The 23322-nt window shown below is 43.6% G+C and overlaps 1 protein-coding gene across 1 annotated transcript; it reads left to right on the plus strand.

Moving 5' to 3' along the window:
- Positions 1–264: 264 nt before the first annotated feature.
- Positions 265–21490, plus strand: LOC144890671 (proteasome subunit beta type-1-like). The gene is made up of 6 exons (XM_078771834.1): positions 265–428; positions 2051–2158; positions 13495–13576; positions 17463–17592; positions 19198–19304; positions 20994–21490. Exons 1-6 carry the CDS (start codon positions 358–360, stop codon positions 21156–21158), a joined length of 663 nt encoding a protein of 220 aa, XP_078627960.1. The 5' UTR covers positions 265–357; the 3' UTR covers positions 21159–21490.
- The last annotated feature ends 1832 nt before the right edge of the window (positions 21491–23322 follow it).

Here is a 23322-nt window from a genome sequence, read left to right on the forward strand (position 1 = left end):
TATTCGTCTACTAATATTTTCTGCACAAACGTGTGGAATCCATTGATGCTCATGACTTTTTTTTACGGCCCTCACACCTTATTTGTTATTGTACAGTTGCTGTAAGCCATGACGATATAGTTAACGTCAGTCCGAAATTTGGTTAATAATGTTATAGCGTGTTTATTGCGATAGTTGTTGAGAGCCCATAACGTTACTGGGTTTGTGAACATAAATTCTTCGTTTCTGAGAAAACTGTCTCGAAATGAAGGAAATAACAAATCCAGTGGTTGACGTCACGATGACAGCGAGATTTGCGCATTGGTTTCCGTCTTTCACCGCGTGTTGTTTTAATCGATACTTCGTGCGGCGTCCACAATGCCGAGGTTGATAGAGGATTCTGTGGGACCGATGCAGCACCGTTTTTCACCTTATTCTTTCAATGGCGGGTACGTGCACTCGCTGGACTGCTCATGACGTGTGGGCTTTAGTTCTTCACTTTTGCAACCATCCATACTCGGTGGCGTCGCTGCTATAGAGAGGGTTTAGCATAGAGCAAACTAGATTGATTCGGGCCTACTTATTCCTATATCGCATAGACGAGGCTACGAGGAACGGCGAAAAGTAAAGGAGACAGGACTTCATCCATCTACTAAAAGTAAAAGGGGGCGATTATAATGGGATGTGTTGTTTGGGATAATGAAGGATATAGAACGAATAAGACATAAGTGTAGAATTGACAGTGATACATAGGACCAGAGGCCACAGCTTGAGTTAGGAGGATGTTGTGGCAGGGGAGTTTCTCTCAGTGAGTGGTTAATGCATGGAATGGTCTCCCTGGAGTGGTGGTGGTGGTGGTGGTGGTGGCGGTGGCGGCGGCAGAGGTCGTGGGTGGATTTAAAGTGGAATTGGATTGGTACCTACAGGGTGAGTCATAAGTCCCAGGAGTAATAACATACTACAGTAATAACAATAAATAACAGGAGTAATAATTCCCCCATCCTGCTGGAAATAAATCCCATGGGGCCGTCCACGTCGCTCAAGTTCAGGTGTGAGGTCATCCTCCAACATATGTGCATATGTCTGCTGGTGGACCGACGCATCAAAACGCAAGGACCAATGAGGTCAAAGCATATCATGTGCTGGATGGTCTTGCACTTCAACATCATGTGGGTTAGCAACATTCCAAAAGTAAATAGTTGTGTGAAGATGAACTGAGGTAAACAGCGGCCCCCCCCCCCCCCCCAAAAGATGAATATTTGAATTTGACAGTGCTGGTTTTCCAAAACGCTCCTAAAAGTCTTCTTACACCTGCTTCATCTTATTGTCTGTGTTTCTCCTCTCGTGGTACCACACCACTGCTACCAGCCCCTCTTCTAATGTAAATGGACTGGTGTCTGCCATCTTGGTTCAATGTATTATTTGTATTACTTGGAAGAAGAAAAAACCATAATAAATACATGATATAAACAAATCTTGTCTAAGCCCCTAAAACCGTGTCCTGGGACTTATGACTCATATTGTTGAAGCAGTGGGGATGAATTCAGCCTTTCATCCTTCGACTCAGTCGATTCAGCCTTTCATCCTTCCGAGGTTGGCAAATTGAGTACCAATTCACTGGTAATTCCCTGTGTCGCAAGAGGCGACTAACTGGGTTGGCGGCAGGAAGAGCATCCGGCCATAAAACATTGCTTCAAAAATGGGACCATGGTGTCCGAAAAAGGCCGTACAGGGGTGAATGCACCACTCTAAAGGTGGTTAATCCTGCTCCCAGACAGACAACGGACAGGGGTGAAAACAACCTTTGGTGGTGGAGGTAAATATTGGGGTTTGCAGTATTTTTTGGGATAGGTCATGATACCAGAAACTCAGGTTTTTTTTGCCTTTTTTATTCCTTAGTTGTGTGTATGCAATATATAGATTGTAAAAGGCAACATCGTGTTCTTTGATGTTTTTTGTTTAAATCTGAGTGATGGGTGTCTGTGCATTTTGACAGTGGAAGGAATGATTTGATTGTTATTACAAACAGGAACCTATCTAAGATATGTACATTTACCCTTGTGCTTTTCAGGACGCTACTGGCTTTTGCGGGATCGGATTTTGCCTTGCTTGCTGCAGATTCGCGGCTCAGTGAGGGGTTCGGGATTCACAACCGCAACGCTGCCCGCTTACATGAGCTGTGTGTACATACTGATGCGTTATTCTGTTTTAAACGGTCAATGAGAATTTTTTGAGACATTATTTTTCCAAAGAGTCCTGGCTGTTGTAATATGATATCTGGATGGTTAGAATCATTGTTATTCATTCAAATCTTCTTTTTTGTAATGAGATTGTTTGTGGTTGGTGCTGATAAAATGAGTCTCATGGCGCATGTATTCATTTACGCGACTGGGTTTGAAAGGTAATTTATACAAAAAAATTCCAGCTTATTTTATTTTCTGCCACATTAGCATCTGTATATTATGAAATGCATATTGAAAAATCAAAACTGATGCTTCAAGTATTTATTGAGTACTTTTTATGGCTGTATGCAATTTTTCATGAAAGTACAAGTAATGATCAGTTTACATGTCATCAGAGTAAATGTAAATGATCAGATCAGTAATGATCAGTTTTTCCTGTAATTTAGTTAATTCTGATTGGAAATAGCTGATCAGTTTAATTCATATCAGTTCAAGTCGTGTTTTCCAGAAACGTAACCCCGACTTGAACTGATACAAAATATCATCATTATCAGTATAATAATACCCTGCCTTTGATGCAAAGCAATACTCTGCCTACAAAGCGTCAGGTTGATCTACTATATACAGACTTGGCATTTAATATGGAATATTTTTTTTCTGGGGGTGAACTTACTTTTCAAGATGTCTTAGAACCAAAAGTTCATTGGAATTATGTTGAAATTATTCTAGATTTTGTTAATGTGACCTTTAAAAGAAACAAAAACCACATTTGACATTTCGAAACAAATAAATTGATCCTTGAAAGTGATGTAAACTGATATCAAACTCAATTCATGGACAGTACTGTGTTAAACTTCTGTACGTTTTCCAGAAGTATCTCTTTATTTTGCACATTAGCCAAAATTTTTTTTAACAAAAACAAAAGTTAAATTACGACTGGGATTACGGACAGTAAAATTACAGTTCAGTACTTCGTGTAACCCCCACGAGCATTCAGGAGAGCATGTACACGTTGAGGCGTGCTGTTCATGAGATTTGCCAAGGTTTGGACAGGAATCACTTGCCATGCAGTGACAATAGCCTGCTGCAATTCATGCTCAGAGGTCGGCTGCTGGTCCAAGTGGTCGATTTGACGCGTTAATTCTGCCCACAAGTTCTCTCGGATTCATATCCGGGGACATGGCAGGCCACTCCATATGCTCTACACCACGGTCAGCAAGAATGTGTTGGATCATGTGAGCACGATGAGGCCGTGCATTGTCATCTTGGAAGACAAAGTTTCCTCGAAAGGCTGCACGAGCAAATGGAAGCAATGTTTCTTCCAGAATGGCCCTGTACTTGAACTGGTTCAGGTTTCCATTCAGAACAAACAGGTCAGTTTTGCCCCCTGCATGAAAAGCAGCCCAAACGGTCACCCCACCACCTCCAGCTTGGACTCTTGGCACTATACAATCTTTGTTGTAGGCTTCATGCACTTGTCTGCGCACTCGGACGCGGCCATCTTGACGATAGACCAGAAATCTAGACTCGTCACTGAAGATCACGTGATTCCAGTGTCCTGGCTGCCATTGACGGTGCTCTCTGGCCCACTGCAATCGGCCCTGGCGGTGTTGTCTGGTCAGGCGTGGCTTTCTCAGGGGACGCCTGGCACGATAGCCTGCTTGAACCAGTCGTTGGTTGACTAGCCTTCTGGATACAGGCACATTTGTCAGTTGCTGCCACTCAGCCCTAAGCCGATTAGCTGACTTGGTACGGCCATTGCGGACTAACCGGTGCAGCTGGCGATCATCCCTCCTTGTGGTTCTGCGGGGACATCCTGGCCTCGGTATTGGAGTAGCGACACCCCTCTTAGCATTTCGTTTCAGGATCTTTGACACCTGACCTTGAGTGATGCCATACTGCCGAGCAATAGCACTCTGTTTCATGCCATAATTTCGAAAGCCACCACTCAATGACAAACAGCATTGTCGAGTTGACGGACCATCTCCAGAGGAAGTGGCAATAACTTTTGGAGACATGCAGCAGTTGTTTTCCACTAATACAGAATGCAAAAACTCTTGTATACCCGACTGTGAAGCCAATCATCAAATGCACCTGTCCGAGTGTCCGTACATTTTGCCACGCCACCTGTGATATAATCCTGTTGTTGACTTCTTGCCGCGACAGACAATCAGTGACATGGTTCTTTTAACAAATACATCACCAAAGTGTAAAAGAAACTCACCAGATTGATATACTGAGTTAAGAAAGTAAACCCAAGTCAAGAAAAAAAATATATTCCATATTAAATGCCAAGTCTGTGTGTGTGTGTATATATATTGTTACTGTCGCGGTTAAGATGTTATTTGTTGACCGAGCGGTTGGTATGACCGCGACCTAACAGTTCCCCCGATTCTTCCCCAACTCACCCGATTCACCCCAAACTTTGGCCGTATCGCACCGCAGCTGCCCAATCTGGAAAACTCTAAAACGACCGAATGCAAAGAGGAAAAGGAATAAGACGAGAAGACGTACAGAAGAGTAATTGGATTTATTATACACACAAGCAAAAAGAAAGCAGTCACGTTTATTTACAGACGAGATTAGATACACAGTGCAACGCTAGCTTACCTACAGTCTTAATTAACCCAGGGACAGAACAAACAAAAGACAGACTCACGCGGGGAATGATGACAGGAATTGGCTGGAAGGAGAGGATGGCTAGGAGTTGTATTGTACAGCACGATCGGCGCGTTTAGCAGCCGCCGTTCCTTCGTGGCCCTGCTCAAAACCGCCGTCCAGGCCCCAAGCGGCTGTTGAGTGTGGTTGCTGCTATGGCCGCCGCTGCTGCTGCTGCTGTGGACGTCGCGTGCTTTTCCAGGATTACAGCAGGCTTTGTGCTTTCTGGGATGTCCCCTCCTTGGATGTTCTCTATGTTCTCTTGGTCCAATCACTCCTCACCACCGACAACTCAACGCAACCAACGCAACCACTGACCACCACAACGCAACCACTGACGACCAAAACCACACAACTCAGCTCCGCTTCTTGGACCCTCTCTCTTCTCAACGGCTTGGGCTCCCTTTTCTCTGCCGGTAAAAGCTCATCTGCCAAAGCTTGTCTCAGCTTCTCTTTTGGGAGCGTCGCGCTGCGGATTTTAGCTGCGGTCACGCCTGCTCATTCCCTCCTCTCAGCGCCTCTCTTTAAAAGCGCAGCCTCCTCTCATCTCAATGCTCAGTACTCATCTCTTTCTTCTTCAAAGCTCGTCTGCCTTGGACCTCCTCTCGTCTCCACCGCTTGGGCTCCCTTTCGTCTGCCGGTAAAAGCTCATCCCCTTTGGACACGCCCTGCCTTGGGTTATATAGGCCCCGCCCCTCAACCTTTGCGAACCTCCCCGATCGCTCTTCCTCCGCCCTCTCTAGCCAAACCCCTGGCTCATGGTTGGTCGAGTGGTGCTGGCTCACTCCTCCCCTCTATGACGAGGTGGAGACACGCCTTTCTTCTCCGACCCTGCCTCGTGGTCAATGGCGGTAATTGGAGCGGAGGTAGTTTCTAATCGACGAAAAGGGGGAATGGAGGTTTTGGGAATGGGAATGAAGGGAATCTATCTCTTTCACTTGGTGCAATGGAGTACTTCTATTAATGGGAGACACAGCCTTACCCTAAAACACAGAATAAGATATAACTATTGAACAGGGGTATTCTATGATTGGCTGTGGTGTGGATGCTTTATGGACTAATTATGGGATGCCCTTTGATCTTTACACAGCTCCGGAGGCAGGAGGCGCAGAATAACCAATAATAATAATTCACACAATCAAAAAAAAATATACAGTCCTCATATCCGCAACAATATATATATATATATATATGAGCCAATGGTCTGTCTGTGTCGCCATTTTTCTCAGAGATGGCTGAAAGGCTCTTCGTCAAACTTCCAGAGGTTAATCAGTGAGTGCTTGGGAGTGTTTTAGGCAAAAAAAAAAAAAGTTAGTTTTTTTGGATTTAAAAAAAAACCGCTCTATAGTGCCTAAACCTTTTTGATTAATGACAGTTATATACAAGCACACATTCGCATAAATAAATACAAAACGATTACCAGACATTTGAACAGAAAAAATCAAACAATTCCGGAAGCGGTCAAACTTGGTGTTGAGGCTTCTTCTTCCTGAACGTCATCATACTTAACTCAGAAACGTGATCAATCGCACATTCACCAGCATATGTTCAACGAAAAGGTAAAATGATGATTTGACATTTATGTGGATTCTGATTTGGATGTAATTGCTTTTCCATTATATTTGCCCTCATTTCAAATATGTTAATGTTTCTTTTTCGCTTGAGCAATGCCAGGTACTCCAGCTATAAACACTTGTATACTTTACTCTGGGTACAAATACAAATACAACTTTGTCTGAGGAGTAACATCGACTATGTGGCCACGGCCTCATTCGGGTGTATGGGGGACCGGTAGAGGGCGTAAATTCTCTATGTAAATGTGTACCATGTAGCGCCACCTGGTGATGGTGGCAGAGGGGATTACAATTTCCTTTTTTACCTGGGCAACACTGAGGTTAAAGCACTCTTTGCATGGGTAAATTTTTTCCTCCTTCCCTTACCCCTCCCACAAAATGGAGGGCCTGTCAAAGCCACTCCCCCCCCCCCAAAAAAGCCCCTCTCTCCCCACCCCCTTCCACTCCCCCCACTCCCTTCCTTACCCCTCCCTCTCCTGCCTACCCCTCTTCACCCCTCCCTCCCTCCCTGCCCCCCCGGCAACGCCGGGTACTCCTGCTAGTAGCATATACAGTCACGTGAAAAAGTAAGTACACCCCATGTAAAGTTTTGACTTTTTCAACATATTTCAACATACAGCTATTTGATCTTCATTTCAACAATATTGACAGATAAAGGTGATATAATATAACAAATATCATGAAACATTTACATTTTGTAGTCCATTGTATAATTTAAATAAACATAAATGCAAATTTCGCATGTGGAAAAAGTAAGTACACCCTTGGCTATAATAGGTGGTATTGCCCCCTTTGGCAGAAACGACCTCAAGTAGGCGTTTCTTATAACTGTCTACCAGTCTCTGACATCGACTGGGAGAATTTTTTGCCCACTCCTCCATGCAGAATTATTTCAGCTGTGCGATGTTTGAGGGGTTTCTTGCATGCACAGCTCATTTCAAATCCCCCCACAACATCTCGATGGGATTTAGATCCGGGCTTTGACTTGGCCATTCCAGAACCCTCCATTTCTTTCTTTTCAGCCGTTCCTTCGTGGATTTACTGGTAAACATACCAGTACTGGTAAACAAGGTCCACCCTCAGTTGAGCTTCAACATTTCCGACAGATGGCCTCACATTATCCTCAAGCACCCTCTGGTACAATGAAGAATTCATAGTGGATTATATGATGATGAGCTGCCCAGGCCCTGATGCAGCAAAGCTGCCCCAAACCATAATATTTCCACCACCATGCTTTACAGTTGGTATCAGGTTCTTGTGGTCAAATGCTGTCTTTGGTTTTTGCCAAACATGTCTTCTGGTACTGTGGCCAAATATCTCTACCTTTGACTCATCTGTCCAGAGCACATTGTTCCAGAAGTGCTGGTCTTTGCCTTGGTGTTCATTGGCAAACTTTAGTCTTGCCCTGATGTTCTTTCTGGGCAGCAAAGGTTTCCTCCTGGCACACCTCCCATGTAGATCAAATTTGTGCAGCCTCTTTGTAATGGTAGACTCGTGCACTTTGACATCAACAGTGGCAAGTGCTACCTGTAGGTCGTGTGATGACATTCTGCGGTTCTTCGAGACTTCTTTCAGCATCTTGCGGTCTGCTCTCGGGCTGAACTTGCTGGGGCTGCCTGGCCTGAACAAGTTTGCAGTTGTTTGGAATCTTCTCCACTTGTAGATGATCTTCCGGACAGTCGAATGATTGATTTCAAATTGTTTGGAGATCTTTTTAAACCCCTTCCCAGACTCATAGGCATCTATAACCTTCTTTCTGAAAGCCTCAGAGAGTTCTTTTGATCTAGGCATGGTGATGCCGCACACTTCAGCAACAAAGAGCAAACCAAACTAAATGTCTGAGGTTTAAATAAGACAGGTTCCTCCAAGATCCTCTCGAACGATGTTCTAACCATTTGCACCTGAGTTGGTGCACCTGATTCCAATTTTAGGTATTTGAAGTAGTGATAAATGTAGGCGTGTACTTACTTTTTCCACATGTGAAATTTGCATTTATGTTTATTTAAATTATACAATGGACTACAAAATATAAATGTTTCATGATATTTGTTACATTATATCACCTTTATCTTTCAATATTGTTGAAATGAAGATCAAATAGCTGTAAGTTGAAATATGTTGAAAAGTCAAAACTTTACGTGGGGTGTATTTACTTTTTCACGTGACTGTATAAGGCAGTGATGCTCGCATTGATATGCAATCAGCCCAGGAAACCGTGCCAGACACTTTCAGCCCGAGATAGCAATCGAGAGAGCCACGGACGAGAGTTAGGTCCCTACACACAGAGTTAGACGTTGAGTCACCAGGGGCAGTCATACAGCACAGCCCAGCTGGGACGCCCTGCCAGCCACACAGCCCAGCGGAGAGCTTTGCCAGAGTTAGAGACCCAAGGGTGACACCAGATCGAGAGAGGGGTCTGAAGACATGCCGCCACGCTGGTGTCTCCAGAACGGCCTGCACAGTCCCTCCCTGTGCTTCATAGGGAAGAACATATTACACGCACACACGTACACCTTCGTCAATTCTCCCGTGCATCTTGTGTTCCAGATCGAGTCTGTCCATGCTAAGATTAGTACTGAGAATAGCCAGGAAATTGGGACCATCCTGTTCAGTGCGCTGTTTGGTTGTCTCTGCATTTTTGCTTCCTGTGCCCCCATCCCCATTACTTATTAAACCTGTAGCTTTTAAAGCCATTTCCGTGTACTTTGAGCTGCGGTGTCGTCCTTCAGTGTAATCAAATCCCTCATAAAACCATACACCGCGTGCCAAAACTACCATGCAGTTAAATTAATAAAACATAGCCACATCACCCGTGTGTGGAGTCGCCATGCATGCGCAGAACGCCTCTGTTTGCTGTTTTGGGAGTTAATCTCTGGTGGTCTCGCATTGCCCGTTTGGGAGCCGAGATCGCTACAATATTGTTATGTCGGTGGGGTCGGGGGTGTGTGTGTCGATTTAGAGGGATATATCGATTTATATCACCATCGATTTAGGTAGATCTGCATAGGTAGGTGCTCCGATGGCGCGAAGAAGAAGAAGAACCATTTCGATGTACAGTAATTCGGGGACCAGTCTACCCCGTTTGTCGGATTAAGTGTATATTCGTGGTCATGCAAGGATGGCCCTTGATAGGTAGTGTAGGGATTAGGCTAATTCTCCCATGTGTCAAACCTGTGATCATACCTGTGTCCCGTATGGCAACGCATCATATACATTAGTTCGGCCCAATAGCGCACCACACTAATTAAATCCCCCCTCTGCTACAATTACTTGCGGAAGATTCGAGAAGGCGAGAAGCGACGCTCTGGTTGGAGAGGAAGAGGGCTGACATCACGAGACGGCCAGTAAAACAACTCGCTGGCCGACATTTCCTTTCTCCTCGTTTTGGCTTCCTTCCTGCCTGGACCTCTCTTCCCTTCTCTCCCGTTTGGACCTCTTCCCGTTTGGACCTTTGCTTGTTGGGTGCGACGAACGGTGGAGAGACGGTGGAGTGCCGACGATCATCCTCCCCTGTTATTCTTGCTCTTGGTGCCTGCATACGAGTGCTGTGTTGTGGGATGGACCCGTGCAGCGAGGCCTGTGTTCGCGCCAACGACCGAGCGGTTCGCGCCAACCGGAGCTGTGGTCGGACGACGTGCTCGGACCTGACGATCCCCGACATCACATCCAGACAGATAAGACGCACCACACAGAACACAATGTTTGTTTTATTTATCCTTCCATTTGTCCTGTAGTTGAAGTCTGTGTGTGAGCGCTCATTGGAGGGGTTTATTTTTTACCGTCGCGTTCTTTGTTCTCGGGGTCCGGCAATAAAGCCGTGTTTATTTTTCTACCTTAATTCCGTTTCTGTGTTTATTTTCAAAGGGTGAAGACATCGTCGAGGCCACCCAGGTAAGTCGGCATTCTCCCCAAACCCCCACCTTCCCCTCGCGTCTCATCCACCATCAATTGGATAACGCCTTCATTGAGCTCGATTGCCATCCGTGGCGTACTCTCGGTGTTAACTGAAAGCCAGCCACAGTGCAATATATTCCTGTATTAACGAGTCTTGTCGGCGACCTTGTTAAACAGTAATCAACTCCCTTCATTGCTATGATTAGTTAGGTTATGCACACACACACACACACACACACACACACACACAGACACAGACACAGACACAGACACAGACACACACCCCTACCCCTACCTGTTTGAATATGTTTTCACCCCTGTCTGTTTGAATATGTTTTCACCCCTGTCTGTTTGAATATGTTTTCACCCCTGTCTGTTTGAATATGTTTTCAACCCTGTCTGTTTGAATATGTTTTCACCCCTGTCTGTTTGAATATGTTTTCACCCCTGTCTGTTTGTTTGTCTGTCTGTCTGTGAACAAGATATCTCAAAAAGTTGTGGACAGATTCAGACGAAAAACAAATCATAGGTAGTGTATGTGACTAGGATGGAATGATTAGATTTTGGTTAAGATCCGGATTTGGATCCGGTTCGTAGAATTTTTAAAGTGATTCTTCACCATTGCGAGATCGGGCGAAAAGCGATTATATAACAGGATATTAAAAAAAATTATTGACATCTGGACGAAACTTGGTGGACAGGTTGGGTGTGTGACAAGTATGAATCAATTCGATTTTGGTAAAGATCTGAATATGGATTCGGATATGAGTATTTAATTATTTTATCTCTTTTATCTCTTTTTATTCTATCCTCTTTTGGTATCCATGGAAATCTCCACGCATGGCTGGCGGACTTCCTCTCTAGTCGTAGTCAACGTGTGGCCCTGAATGGGTTTCTCTCATCTCCTCTTCCTGTTCAGGCTGGAGTTCCCCAAGGCAGTGTTCTGGGCCCTGTGCTTTTTCTGGTCTTCATCAATGATCTCTCCGACTCTTTGGAAAATCCTCTCTATCTCTTTGCTGATGACTCCACTATCTGCCGCTCCATCCCTCATCCCTCAGATCGGCAGTCTGCAGCCTCCTCACTCTCTGCAGACCTGGACAAAATCACAGACTGGTCAAACAAGTGGAACATGTCTTTCAATCCTGACAAATCTCACACTCTTACGATGTCTCTCCGAAAAGACCGACTGGACAACCCTCCCATCCACTTTCTGAATAATCCTCTCCAAGAAGTTCTGTCACTCAAGCTTTTGGGTCTCACTATCTGCCATGATCTTTCCTGGGAAAACCACATTTCAAATCTGGCCTCCAAAGCCAGTCGCCGACTGGGCATCCTCCGTCGTGCGAAGTACTTCCTTGGCACACCTGAGCTCCTCACCACATACAAGGCTTTCATCCACAGCTCAATGGAATACTGCTCTCCCCTCTGGGCTGGTGCTCCTGCCTCACACCTAGCTCGCCTTCACGCTGTTGAAACCAAAGCATTCAGAATCATTGGAATCTCCCGCGATGAAGCGAACTCCAAGGGCGCCTCACTCACTCACCGCAGGCAGGTTGGTGGTCTTTCCGTCTTCTACCGACTCCTCTCTGGCCTTGCCCTCCCAGCTCTCTCTGGGCTCTGTCCCGCAAATATTCCTACAGGTCGCACAAGATCTGCCTGCAACCCTCTTATGGTTAAACTGCCAAAATCAAGACTCTCTGCTCACCTTCACTCCTTCATTCCTCTTTTCTCCCACCTCTGGAACAAACTCCTTCACTCTCTTCAATCCCACTCCACCCTCCAAGTCTTTAAAACAGCTGTTCACCACCATCTCTTATCTTCCCCCTATCCAAAACCTTGATCTTTTCTACCCCCGCTAATTTCACCCCAATTCCACTTTCTTGAAATACCAACTTCTGTCCAGGAAGGCCTTGGTGTCCTTGTGTTTTATACTTCTCCCTCCCCCCGGGCCCTCTCCCTTCCACACATCTCCCTGCTCTCGGATGTTGTGTTTGTGTGCTTCCCCTTCTCCCCATCTTGTCTTCCGCTCCCTCTTTTTGGGTATTTTGTTTGTCTGGTTGATTTGTTTGTGAAGTAAATGTTAGCTCTTTCACGAGCCTCGATTCAGTATACAAAAAAAAAAGAAGAAGAAGAAAAAAAAAGATTCTTCACCACTGAGGGCTCCGGCGAAAAGCGATATACAACATGATATTTAAAAAAGTTGTGGACGAGTTATGACTAAACTTGGTGGACGCGTTGGCTCGGTGACGAGAGCGAGAGATTAGATTTTGTTTCTGGTCCGAATCCAGATCCAGCCAATCAGTGGGATACAAAACATAAACTGTTCAGCAGGGTGGAGGTGCTGGTCTTGTTACCCTCACCAGAGGAGAGGTTATTGCATTTGTTGAGTTCGTTTGTCTGTTTGTCTGTTTGTTTGTCTGCACAGAGTAAATATGATTTTCTCTACATCCGTTGGTCCGATCGGCAGGAAATTTTCACCATAGGTGCAACTCCACCTGTATTATGTTTTAATGATAATTATGACGTCATATGTCTCGTGGTTCGGCCGCCGTCTTGGAAAAACCGAAAAACTTTTCACCTCTATATCTCCGAAAGCGCTGAATCTAAAAAATTGAGACACGGCTCATTGTAAAGAACTCTCCATGGGGAATAAAATATGTCAATGATGTCATTGGTGCCTCCATTATGACGTCATAATTCGATAAGTACAAAACTTCATCCGATAAAGATGAAATTACTTGAGCATAATCGAGGAATAAATTAGCTTAAAAAAAAAATAATGATGACGTAATCAGTCACGTGGTTCGGCCGCCATATTTGTTTTAACACAAAAGCCTTAAGAACAACTGAAAATACATCCTGGCGAGGGTTTGCAATCTCTGATTGCTCTTTTTCTTGTTATTGCTTTTGATTGACATGTACAAAAAAAGGCAATCTTCTCAACCAATTCTTGGGAGGGGTATGCTTTCTGCCATTGGAAAGAAGTTGAAGTGATATTTCGCTTTCAGTAATAACTAAAATTTTGATTGGCTGGGTAATGTGACTCATTTTTCTGTGATCTGCGGCATTCGATCACCGAGAGAAGTTTGAAGTGACAACCTTCTGAGAATTGGAATGACAATGTGTATACACTTTGTTTTCTCATTCCAAGTTGATTCCTCAGTTAATTGGGTAAAATAAACCTGGAATTGTTTTGTGTTCCTCAGTTCTGAATCCTGTGTCCTGGCTTGCTGTGGATTCCAAGGAGACTGCCTTTCTCTTCTGCGCATCCTCGAAGCACGTGTCAAGGTTCGTTCCCTATTGGGTTATTTCACTTCTCTCGTCGATTGTTAGTCTCGACCCATTCCTGAATGGATGCGGCACACTGTTGTACACTTGTTTTGTGTGTTGGTGAGTGTGAGTCCACACTCAATGATCTACTTTAATGTAGATTTTTCAAGCTTACGGATCTACTGTGATGTATATAATCTCACATGGGTCTTGATTGTTAGATGCGTGCGTATGTGAAAAGAAAAGCAGGGTTAAGCAATTGGTTCGCTTCTGTCTGTCTATCTGTCTACAAACGTCAGTTTACGATACAGGAACTACAGGGAGGTGTGACGATTTTCAGAAAACTCGTACACAGTTATTTTTAGTCGAATTTCAATTTTTATTTTTTTTAAAGACTACATATATAATGCCATGTAATACACTGTAACAAAGACATTTAAAAAATGTAATTAATGTTTGAAAAATGACATCATCTAAATGGCGGCCGTTCTTGTCCAAGCATTCTTGCAGACGCGTGGAAAAGTTCCAGCATTTCTCAGCACAGCAGCATCCCTCAGCAGTTCCAGCATTCTTTCTGCGAACGTAAACCGCCGTACGAAATCATTCTGCTGCAGTTCTTGAACCACCATGATTTTGTACGCGTGATAATGAAGGTCCAAGTGCAAAATTCGACGAACTGATCTGTCTGACATCCGTAGAGCGCGAGCGTGCCGTACCGCTGACCGACGAGGGTTGGCCTCCACAGCTTGTCGAACCCTTTCGATGTTTTCTGGGGTCCTAACGGTTCGATCACCTCCCCGAGCTGCTCCCGGCCTCACATATCCAGTTGTCCTGAAGTTTTTTACCCACTTCAATATTGTGTTTCGAGACGGAACGGCGCCACGTCGACCAACATTGAAGTGAGTACGAAATCTGCGCTGTGTAAGCACCACCGAACTACCCGTTTGAATAAACGTCTCGACAACAAAGACGCGATGTTCAATCGTCCACAGCTCCATGGCTACTGAAATGGCGCCTAACAACGAGTAACCAACAGCCATCACGCATGCGCTAGACCCCCCACTTGCATTGTTATACCCAATTCAAACATGAATTACATTTTTTAAAAGGTCTTTGTTAGTGTATTAAATGGCATTATATATGTAGTCTTTAAAAAAAAAAAAATTTGAAATTCGACTAAAAATAACTACGAGTTTTCTGAAAATCGTCACACCTCCCAGCCAGACCCTGTACTTGTTTAAATTGCTGTGATAATTTGAACATAGATGGGAAAACAAACCTGTAGCTTTGTTGTACTTTGTCTGAATTCATCCAGAGCACGCATGCACGCAGAGGATTGAGGTAATTATTTTACTCTGGCTGTTCGTCAGGAAGTCAAACAAGATAGAAAATCATTCCAAACAGAAAAATTACTGTTTGAGGACATCATAATCACCCTTCCAAAATCAACTCTCTGCTCACCTTCACTCTTTCATTCCTCTTTTTCTGCCTCTGGAACAAACTCCCTCTCTCTTCAATTGCACTCCTCCCTCCAGGTCTTTAAAACAGGTGTTCAACACCATCTCGTATCTTCCCCCATCAAAAACCTTGATCTTTTCTACCCCCGTTAATCCACCCTAAACCCACCTCCTTCAAATTCCGATTTCTTTCCTGAAAGTCCTTGTAGTGTCCATCTTGTTTATACAATGAAACCCGCCCAAGCCCTCTCCCTTCCATATATCTCCCGATGTCTGTGTTCTCTACTGTTGTGATTCCTTCTCCCCCCTCTTGTCTCCCGCTCCCTTTATTATTTGTTAGCTCTCACACGAGCCTCGACCGAGGGATACAAAACAAAACAAAATAGGGATACAAACAACAGACACGAATAAGTAATGTAACGTGTTAAACAATGTGGTGTAAAAGACACCGCAGTAATGGCGGCAAATTTCCAGAATATTTTTTTCTGCGACCTTTAAAATCTTTCTTTAATTTCAATTGAATTATATACTTAACGCTGTAGACTACAACTTTCCTTTTTGGCACTTTCAAAATCCTTCGTTTTAGTCGTACTTGGACAAAGTATTCTGGCAATTTACATAATCTCGACCAACCAAATTTGCTGCTTAGACCCCGCCCATGTCCGTGTGTCTCAAGACTGTGCGGGGTAAGATGTTCAATGAACTCTTTAATTACCCTCGCCAGAGGAGAGGGTATTGCATTTGAGTCCGTTTGTCTGTCTGTCTGTCTGTCTGTCTGTTTGTTACTTGCAAAAATCGAAGATTTTTCAAGTATATTGGTTGGTCATGTGCGTTATTGTGTTTGTCTGTCTGTCTGTATGTCAGTCGCCCCAGGTCACAATTTTCAACGGATCTTCACGAACTTCACCAAATGGTAAAGTTGGTCATAAGCAAGAAGTCTGTTTTTGGGGTCAAAAGGTCAATAGGTCACCATGTTTGTCAAATTTCTAAAATTCTCAATTTTCATCTGATTGACTTGAAATTTGAATAGGATTTTCACATCGGCTTATTGAATTCAATCACCAATTATATTTTCGGTCAACATAGGTCAAAAGGTCAACATAGGCCAGATTTCTAAAATCTTCAATTTTCATCCAATTAACTTGAAATTTGAAGAGCATTTGCATATCTGGTCACTGAATTCAACCCCCAACGATTTTTGAGGTCAACGTAGGCCAAAAGGTCAACATAGGCCAAATTTCTAAAATCTTCAATTTTCATCCAATTAACTTGAAATTTGAAGAGCATTTGCATATCTGGTCACTGAATTCAACCCGCAACGATTTTTGAGGTCAACATAGGCCAAAATGCCAACATAGGCCAAATTTCTAAAATCCTCAATTTTCATCTGATTGACTTGAAATTTTAAGAGGATTTGCATACCAGGTCGTTGAATTCAACCACCAATTATTTTTGAGGTCATCCTCGGGACCTAGACCAACAACTTATTTTAGGGATTTCACAAGTATCGTGCTATGCATGACATATTTCTTGTTTGTTTGTCTGCACAGAACAAATATTATTTTCTCTGCAACGATTGGTCCGATTGACAGGAAATTTTCACCATAGGTGCACCTCTACCTGTATAATTTTTTAATGGCAATTATGATGTCATAGGTCACATGGTATGGGTGCAATCTTGGAAAAACTGAAAAACTTTGCACCTCTATATCTGAAAGCGCTGCATAGAAAAAAAATTGAGACATGGCTCATTGTAAAGAACTCTCCATGCTGAATAGCATATGTTAATGATGATGTCATCGGTGCCTCCGTTATGACGTCATAATTCGACACCTACAAAACTTCATCCGTTCAAGTTGAAATTTGTCGAGCATCATCTGGGAATAAATTGGTTGTGAAAAACAAAATGATTACGTCGCCGGTCATGTTGTTTGGCCGCCATATTTGTTTAAACAAAAAATCCTTTAAAAACACGAATAACATCCTGGCGAGGGTCTGCAATCTCCGATTGCTCTTTATTGTTGTATTTGTGCCTTTTACCTAGATGATGGGCAAAAATGATAAACCTCAGCTGCCCCCTTGTGCAAAAATATTAGGTAGCATTGTGTTGAAGTAAGCACCGTATTTGGAATGATCATCAAGTCAAAGGGTAATAAATATTCAGATGTTAGGTGATACATTAAACCATTCAATATCTACTTTTTTTTTTTTGCTGCCCTTTTTTGTTTATTTATTACATTACCTTGCTGCAAAAAAGTGTCTGCCTATTTTGGGTTTTTGGATATTTTTTATCACGTTTTGGTGAAAGACCTTGTCCATAAATGGGGTTAATGTGTAATTGCTTGAAATGTATTTTGATTTATAAAATGGAGACTTGTTTGGTAGATTCCCTTTTCCCTGTTTGTTGGGTTCTCTTCTTCTGATGTTTCTCCAATCTTGTTCCGCAGATGTACAAGCAGACACACCAGCGTCCAATGACCTGTCCTGCCATAGCTTCCTTGCTTTCTCAGCTCTTGTACAGCCATCGCTTCTTTCCCTACTACTGCTACTGCCTGATTGCTGGACTCGATTCTCAGGGTAGAGTTATCTTCTTATTTTATTTAAAGACTCGTGTCGCTCTTGCAGATGCAATGTAAGAGTAGAGTAGAGTAGAGTAGAAGGAAGGATTGGGATCAATAATTGCTTCAATGTTCGTGCAGTTGGTATGCATACGACCCACAATGAGATGCTCTGCCTCATGCAAAATTATTCCCTTCCTTCGATAGCAAAAATAAGAATTTGATGCTGTTTTTAAAATTGTATTTTATCTTCCAACACCAACGGAAGTGTAGTGAATGCTTCCCTGCATTCACCAGGGAAGTGTAGCTCGTGTCATTTAGGATGTACACTTCACCTGAATAACACGAGATCACTCTGATGTCTCTATTGGTGGAGAAATTTGTGCTTGATTAGGCAAGGCCGTTTGAGATTCAGACTATCTGAGTCATGTCACCTGGGGAAGTGTTAGAGGTCTTGCATTCTTGAAGCACAAGGTGTTTTGGATCATGAAGCTACCATTGTTATGGAGCAAAGGTTTGGCTCGGTCCAAGCACAAAGATGTGCACTTCCGCATTATTCAATGCTCAACCATTCAAAGCTGGTCCAACATGCAAATCCTTTTATTTTTCACGATATGCAAGTAAGTAAATAAATGAAAGTGACCTAGACCGTTACCTTGCTTCTTGGATCTTGTCTCCTGAGATTTTCTATAGCTTAGAGGGCACCTTTAATGCTGATGATTTATCCGAGGACTGTACAGTGTTTGAGATGCTCATACTTGAATAAGCTCCACGGAACTAGAACCACTTTGCTGGATTAGAAGGTGTGTGAAAAATGTGGCCATGGTCCCATGAGATCTCCGATAGCGGTGAATTCGAATCGAACATTTGGTATGAACTTTGTATAATAGAGTTAACGAGTAAAGTTACAGTGGAGTTGATCGAGTTCGAGAGTATATTTAAAGTTACTTTTTTTGTTTTGACCATTTATGGAATGAATGTGAGACGTGCAAAGTTGTGGAGAAATTAAACAACCGGACAAATTGAAACTACGATTCCTTAGAGAAGCAATGAATGAATTATCCTTTTTAAGGCCATTTTTCCCCCTGGAGCGGGGGTTAGCCTTGCGGGCCCAATGACCTCATGGTTCCCTGTTTGAGGCAATGTGTTATGGCCGGATGCCCTTTCTGACGCCAACCCTTAGTTGCCTCTTACGACGCGCAGGGATACGGTGTACCTATTCTAAATCGGGGTACACACCGGGATCATTCATCCCAGCATACTGGTACTCAATTTGCCGACCTCGGAAAGATGACAGGCTGAGTCAACCCCCCTGGCGTTAATTCAGCGATCGACTGGAATTCAAACTCAGGATCCTAGGATCGCAAGCCTGCACCCTAACCGCTAAGTCAACACCAGGCTCCTTAGAGAAGCAATACCATATATTTTGTGATTGTGTGCCGTGGTTTGTAAAATTCCAAGATTGGATTCCATTCGCTCAAGCATTTACATCCCTCAGGGCTTTTTCTGTGGCAGTTTTGCTCAGGAATAATCGATTTCACTTCTCATGGATTAGTGATTCTCCTCTGCACATTGCTTTGCTATTGTTTTCTGCTGTAAAACTAGTCTTCTTGTGCATTCACAGGCCAGGGAGCTGTTTTCAGCTTTGACCCTGTTGGTTCATACGAACGAGTTCCGTTTTCATCACTTGGCTCAGCCAGTGCACAACTGCAACCGTTGCTGGATTCGAAGGTAATTTCTCACCTCAAAGCTGTGCATGTTGAGGTGCATCCGTACTTTCATCCATAAAATGTTATTATTCAACCAAACTTGGCGTAAGTACTTGTGTTGACTGCAAGACAAATAAAGATGAGCTGATTCAGCTTTGAGTTCAAAATGTCTAAGGTTGTGTGACCTTTAATTGAAAGTCTGTTACCACAATAACTTGTGAACCACTGTTCAGAGATTTCAACCAAACTTGGCACAAGTATAAATTGCAATACAAAGATGACCTCATTCAATTTGGGGTTCAAATGTCACGTGCCCTTTGAAAATCATTTTGCAGGTAATAACTCGAGTTAGAAGCATGTGATGTTTTTCTCTCCTCTACTTGTCTCTCTTGCATTCTCTGTCATTTGACCTTTAATTGAGATCAAATATAACCATGGTTTGACATTTGACGTGGGAGAAGGCAAATCCAGTCAATCGGATGAAAATTGACGATTCTAGGCAACCTTGACCTTTGACCTTTTGATCTATAAAATAAATCGGCTTCTAGCTTTTGATTGGTGAACCAATTCGGTGACCCATTATGTAATTTCTTTAAATGTCAGGTCAATTGGAAGGAAATTGAAGATTTTATATGATGTTAACCTTTGACCTTTTGACCAAATTATTAATTTGTCTTCTCCATATTCTCATAATTAAGCTTTGTTGAAAAATTTATGACAAAAGCTCAAATTGTAAAAGAGTTATGGCCCGGACACCCACATACCACACACCACATACCACATACCACACCACACACCACACAACCCAAACCACACACCCCACACACACCGGTTGGGCTCTGTTCCACCTTCTGAAACCCACATTTGGACTTATTTCTGCTAATGTTGCCAGCTGTTCTGACCTGTTGTTATTGCTTCACGAGTTATCAAACAGTGACCACTATATTCGTCGTCTGTGCGTGTGCATGTCCGTGTCCGCAGCATAACTACCCGATGATATCATCCGATCCTGATGAAACTTGGGTGGGAGGTTGATATCATTATCTAGTTGTGTCCTGCCTAGAGTGGGCGTATTGCGCTCATTGTGGGCGGAGCGACGCCCGAAAAAGATGTCTTTTTAGGGGGTAACCGATTTCAAGCTACATCTTCTCCGAGGGGTTTGGTGGAATCTGACAGGGGTTTCGATATTTGGTTAGGCCAATGTCATGTGTCTAGCCCCACGGAGCTCGATTTTTCATTTTCGCCCCAAGGTCAAGGTCACAAGGTCACGAAATTTAGAAAAGTAGATTTTTGATGGTTTTATTACATTGTTCGTGTCCTGATAGGGTGAAATGTCATACATGATCTTATATTATCACATACATGATGAAATACAAGTTTTCCAACAAATTTTATAATGTTCGACCTTTGACCTTTGAAGGTCACAAAGGTCAAATTTTCAAAGTTGTCGGAATCGAACCGAATTTTCGGTATTGTGTAGCTAACTAACCTCATAACCCAGCGCATTGGGGCCCTTTGTAAATAGGCATGTACACCGCATGTCGGGGGCCGACACCTGCGACGTGGGCCCCCGACCCCCCAGTCCGGGCCTGTTTCGGTTATAGTCCGTCCTTTGTCATTGAATACCGCTCACTCGTGAACCATCGTCGTCTCCTGAGTTGTTTTATTTATTTCTGCCTCTTTTTTTCTCCTCTTATTCTTTTGTGCGCAGCTGTCTGCAGGTGTGCAACTATCTGCTTCCGAAGCGGAGCAGTTGGCCAGGGACGTGTTTGTGTCCGCGGCTGAGCGGGATGTGTACACCGGCGATAGTGTCAAGGTTTGCCTGGTGTCATCAGCTGAATTGCGTCGTGACAGCCACAGTCTAAGAAAAGATTAGGGTGGTCATGGAAATTTTTGTTGGTATGATTTGTATAGACATGTGAATTCAGTGTTTGGAGACAGGTGTTTAGCTGTACGTGCAATTAGTATGAAACTTGCAAATGCCGCATATATAAATAATACTTTGACGAAAGGATAACAACAATACCAATGTGGTATGCATGTGAGAAGAAAAAAGAAACAAAACCTCACCAATGCTGAAACAATGACATGCATGTACTGAAGTTTCCTTTTTTTTAATGAAGAAGTAGCAATTTGTCACTTAAGCTCAGAAAAACTTCATTTAAAAAATGCCATTTTTGCCTGCAACAATAAAAGGTTCCCAAAATAGTTTTTGATACATTACCTCTTTCATATAAATTTGTGCTGGGGGAGGATAACTTGCCACAGGTGTGTAGGGCCGAAACTACACTTATAATGGACATCATTACGTTATTGGATGTTGCATGTTAGCTGCAGTAACAGCTACAAGCCCGATGGACTGGGCAAGTATTTAATCCTTGTGCAAGTCTTTCTCACGAGATCACATACAAACAACAACAACATGCATTTTAAGGCCATTTTCCCTGCAAGAGCGGGGGTTAGCCTTGCGGTCCCCATGACAATCTTCTCCATCTTACCCTATTTTCTGCATCTCTCCTTGTTAACCCCCTTGCCCGCATTTCTTCTTCCACCATCTTTAGCCAAGTCTTTCTCGGTCTTCCCCGTCCTCTACTTCCTTCTACATTCATTTCCATCACTTTTCTCAACCAGTCACTTTCATCCTTCCTCAACACATGACCAAACCATCTCAACCTGTTCCTCTTCACAGCATCAATCACAGGCTCCATTCCCATCATCTTTCGCAATTCATCATTTGTCTTCCTCTCTCTCAACGATACTCCGCACATCCATCGAACCATTCGCATTTCCACCCTTTCCAACCTTCGTTGCTGCTCTACGTTCATTACCCATGTCTCGCTCCCATAAATCATAACACTTCTCACACATGCAGCATACACCTTTCCCTTCAGCTTCAATGACACTCCCCTCCTCATCAGCACGCCACTCAGTTCCCGAAACTTCTTCCATGCACATCTCACTCCAGCAACCGTTGCCGAGTCTGATCCACCTTCTCCATTCAGCATGTCTTCGAGGTAGCAAAATGTTTTCACACCTTCCAGCTTCACGCCGTCTCCAAGATCCAACTCAACATTTCCTCCATCTGCAGCTCCCTCTGTGCACACCTTACATTTGAATGTAGCTGTCACACTGGTTAATGACCCTCTCAGACCACGACATTTTTGATGAACCCACTCAGCGCACATTGTACATTGAATGGAGTTCACTCCGACACCCTTCCTACACACAGCACAGGGCCACTTCCCAGATCTTTCCACCTCACCACATGCTTTACCACTTGCCATCACCTTCGTCTTTCCGATATTCACCTTCAGACCTTTTGTCTCCATACATTCCTTCCACTTGTTCATCTTTTCCTTCAGTCCATCCATACTTTCCGCAATCAACACCAGATCATCTGCATACAACAACTCCCACGGTAAACCCTCCTTTACGTTCTGAGCCAGCACCTCCATCACAGCTACAAATAGAAGTGGACTTAGTACCGCCCCTTGATGCACTCCCACCTTCACCTCAAACTCACCACTGTTCCCGTCCTTCATCCTTACAGCTGTGCGCGCTCTTTTGTACATTGCCATCACTACTCTGATCAACCATTCCTCCACTCCTAACTTCCTCAATGCCCATGTCAATACTTTGCGTGGAACCCCATCGAATGCTTTCTCCAGATCAACAAACCCAAGAAACAACTTCTTCCTCTTCTCCATGTACTTCTCCTGCAACTGCCTCACAATAAAAAGCACGTCTGTCGTTCCTCTTCCTGGCATAAATCCAAACTGCATTTCGTCGATCTTCACTTTCTTCCTTATCCTCCTCTCCAACACCCTTTCCAATACCTTCATTCCATGCTCCAATAACTTTATCGCTCGGTACGAGCCACCCTCCAGAGGGTCACCTTTCCCCTTGTATAGAGGGACGAGGGTACTCAGTTCCCAATCCACTAGAATGCGGCCTTCTTTCACCACCAGATTACAGATCTCTGTCATTTTCTTCACACCCCAACTTCCTGCTGCCTTCAACATATCTCCCACAACTCCCGT

Source organism: Myxine glutinosa, chromosome 2 (assembly GCF_964187855.1).
Source record: "Myxine glutinosa chromosome 2, kmMyxGlut1.1, whole genome shotgun sequence".
Taxonomy (NCBI): Eukaryota; Metazoa; Chordata; class Myxini; order Myxiniformes; family Myxinidae; genus Myxine; species Myxine glutinosa.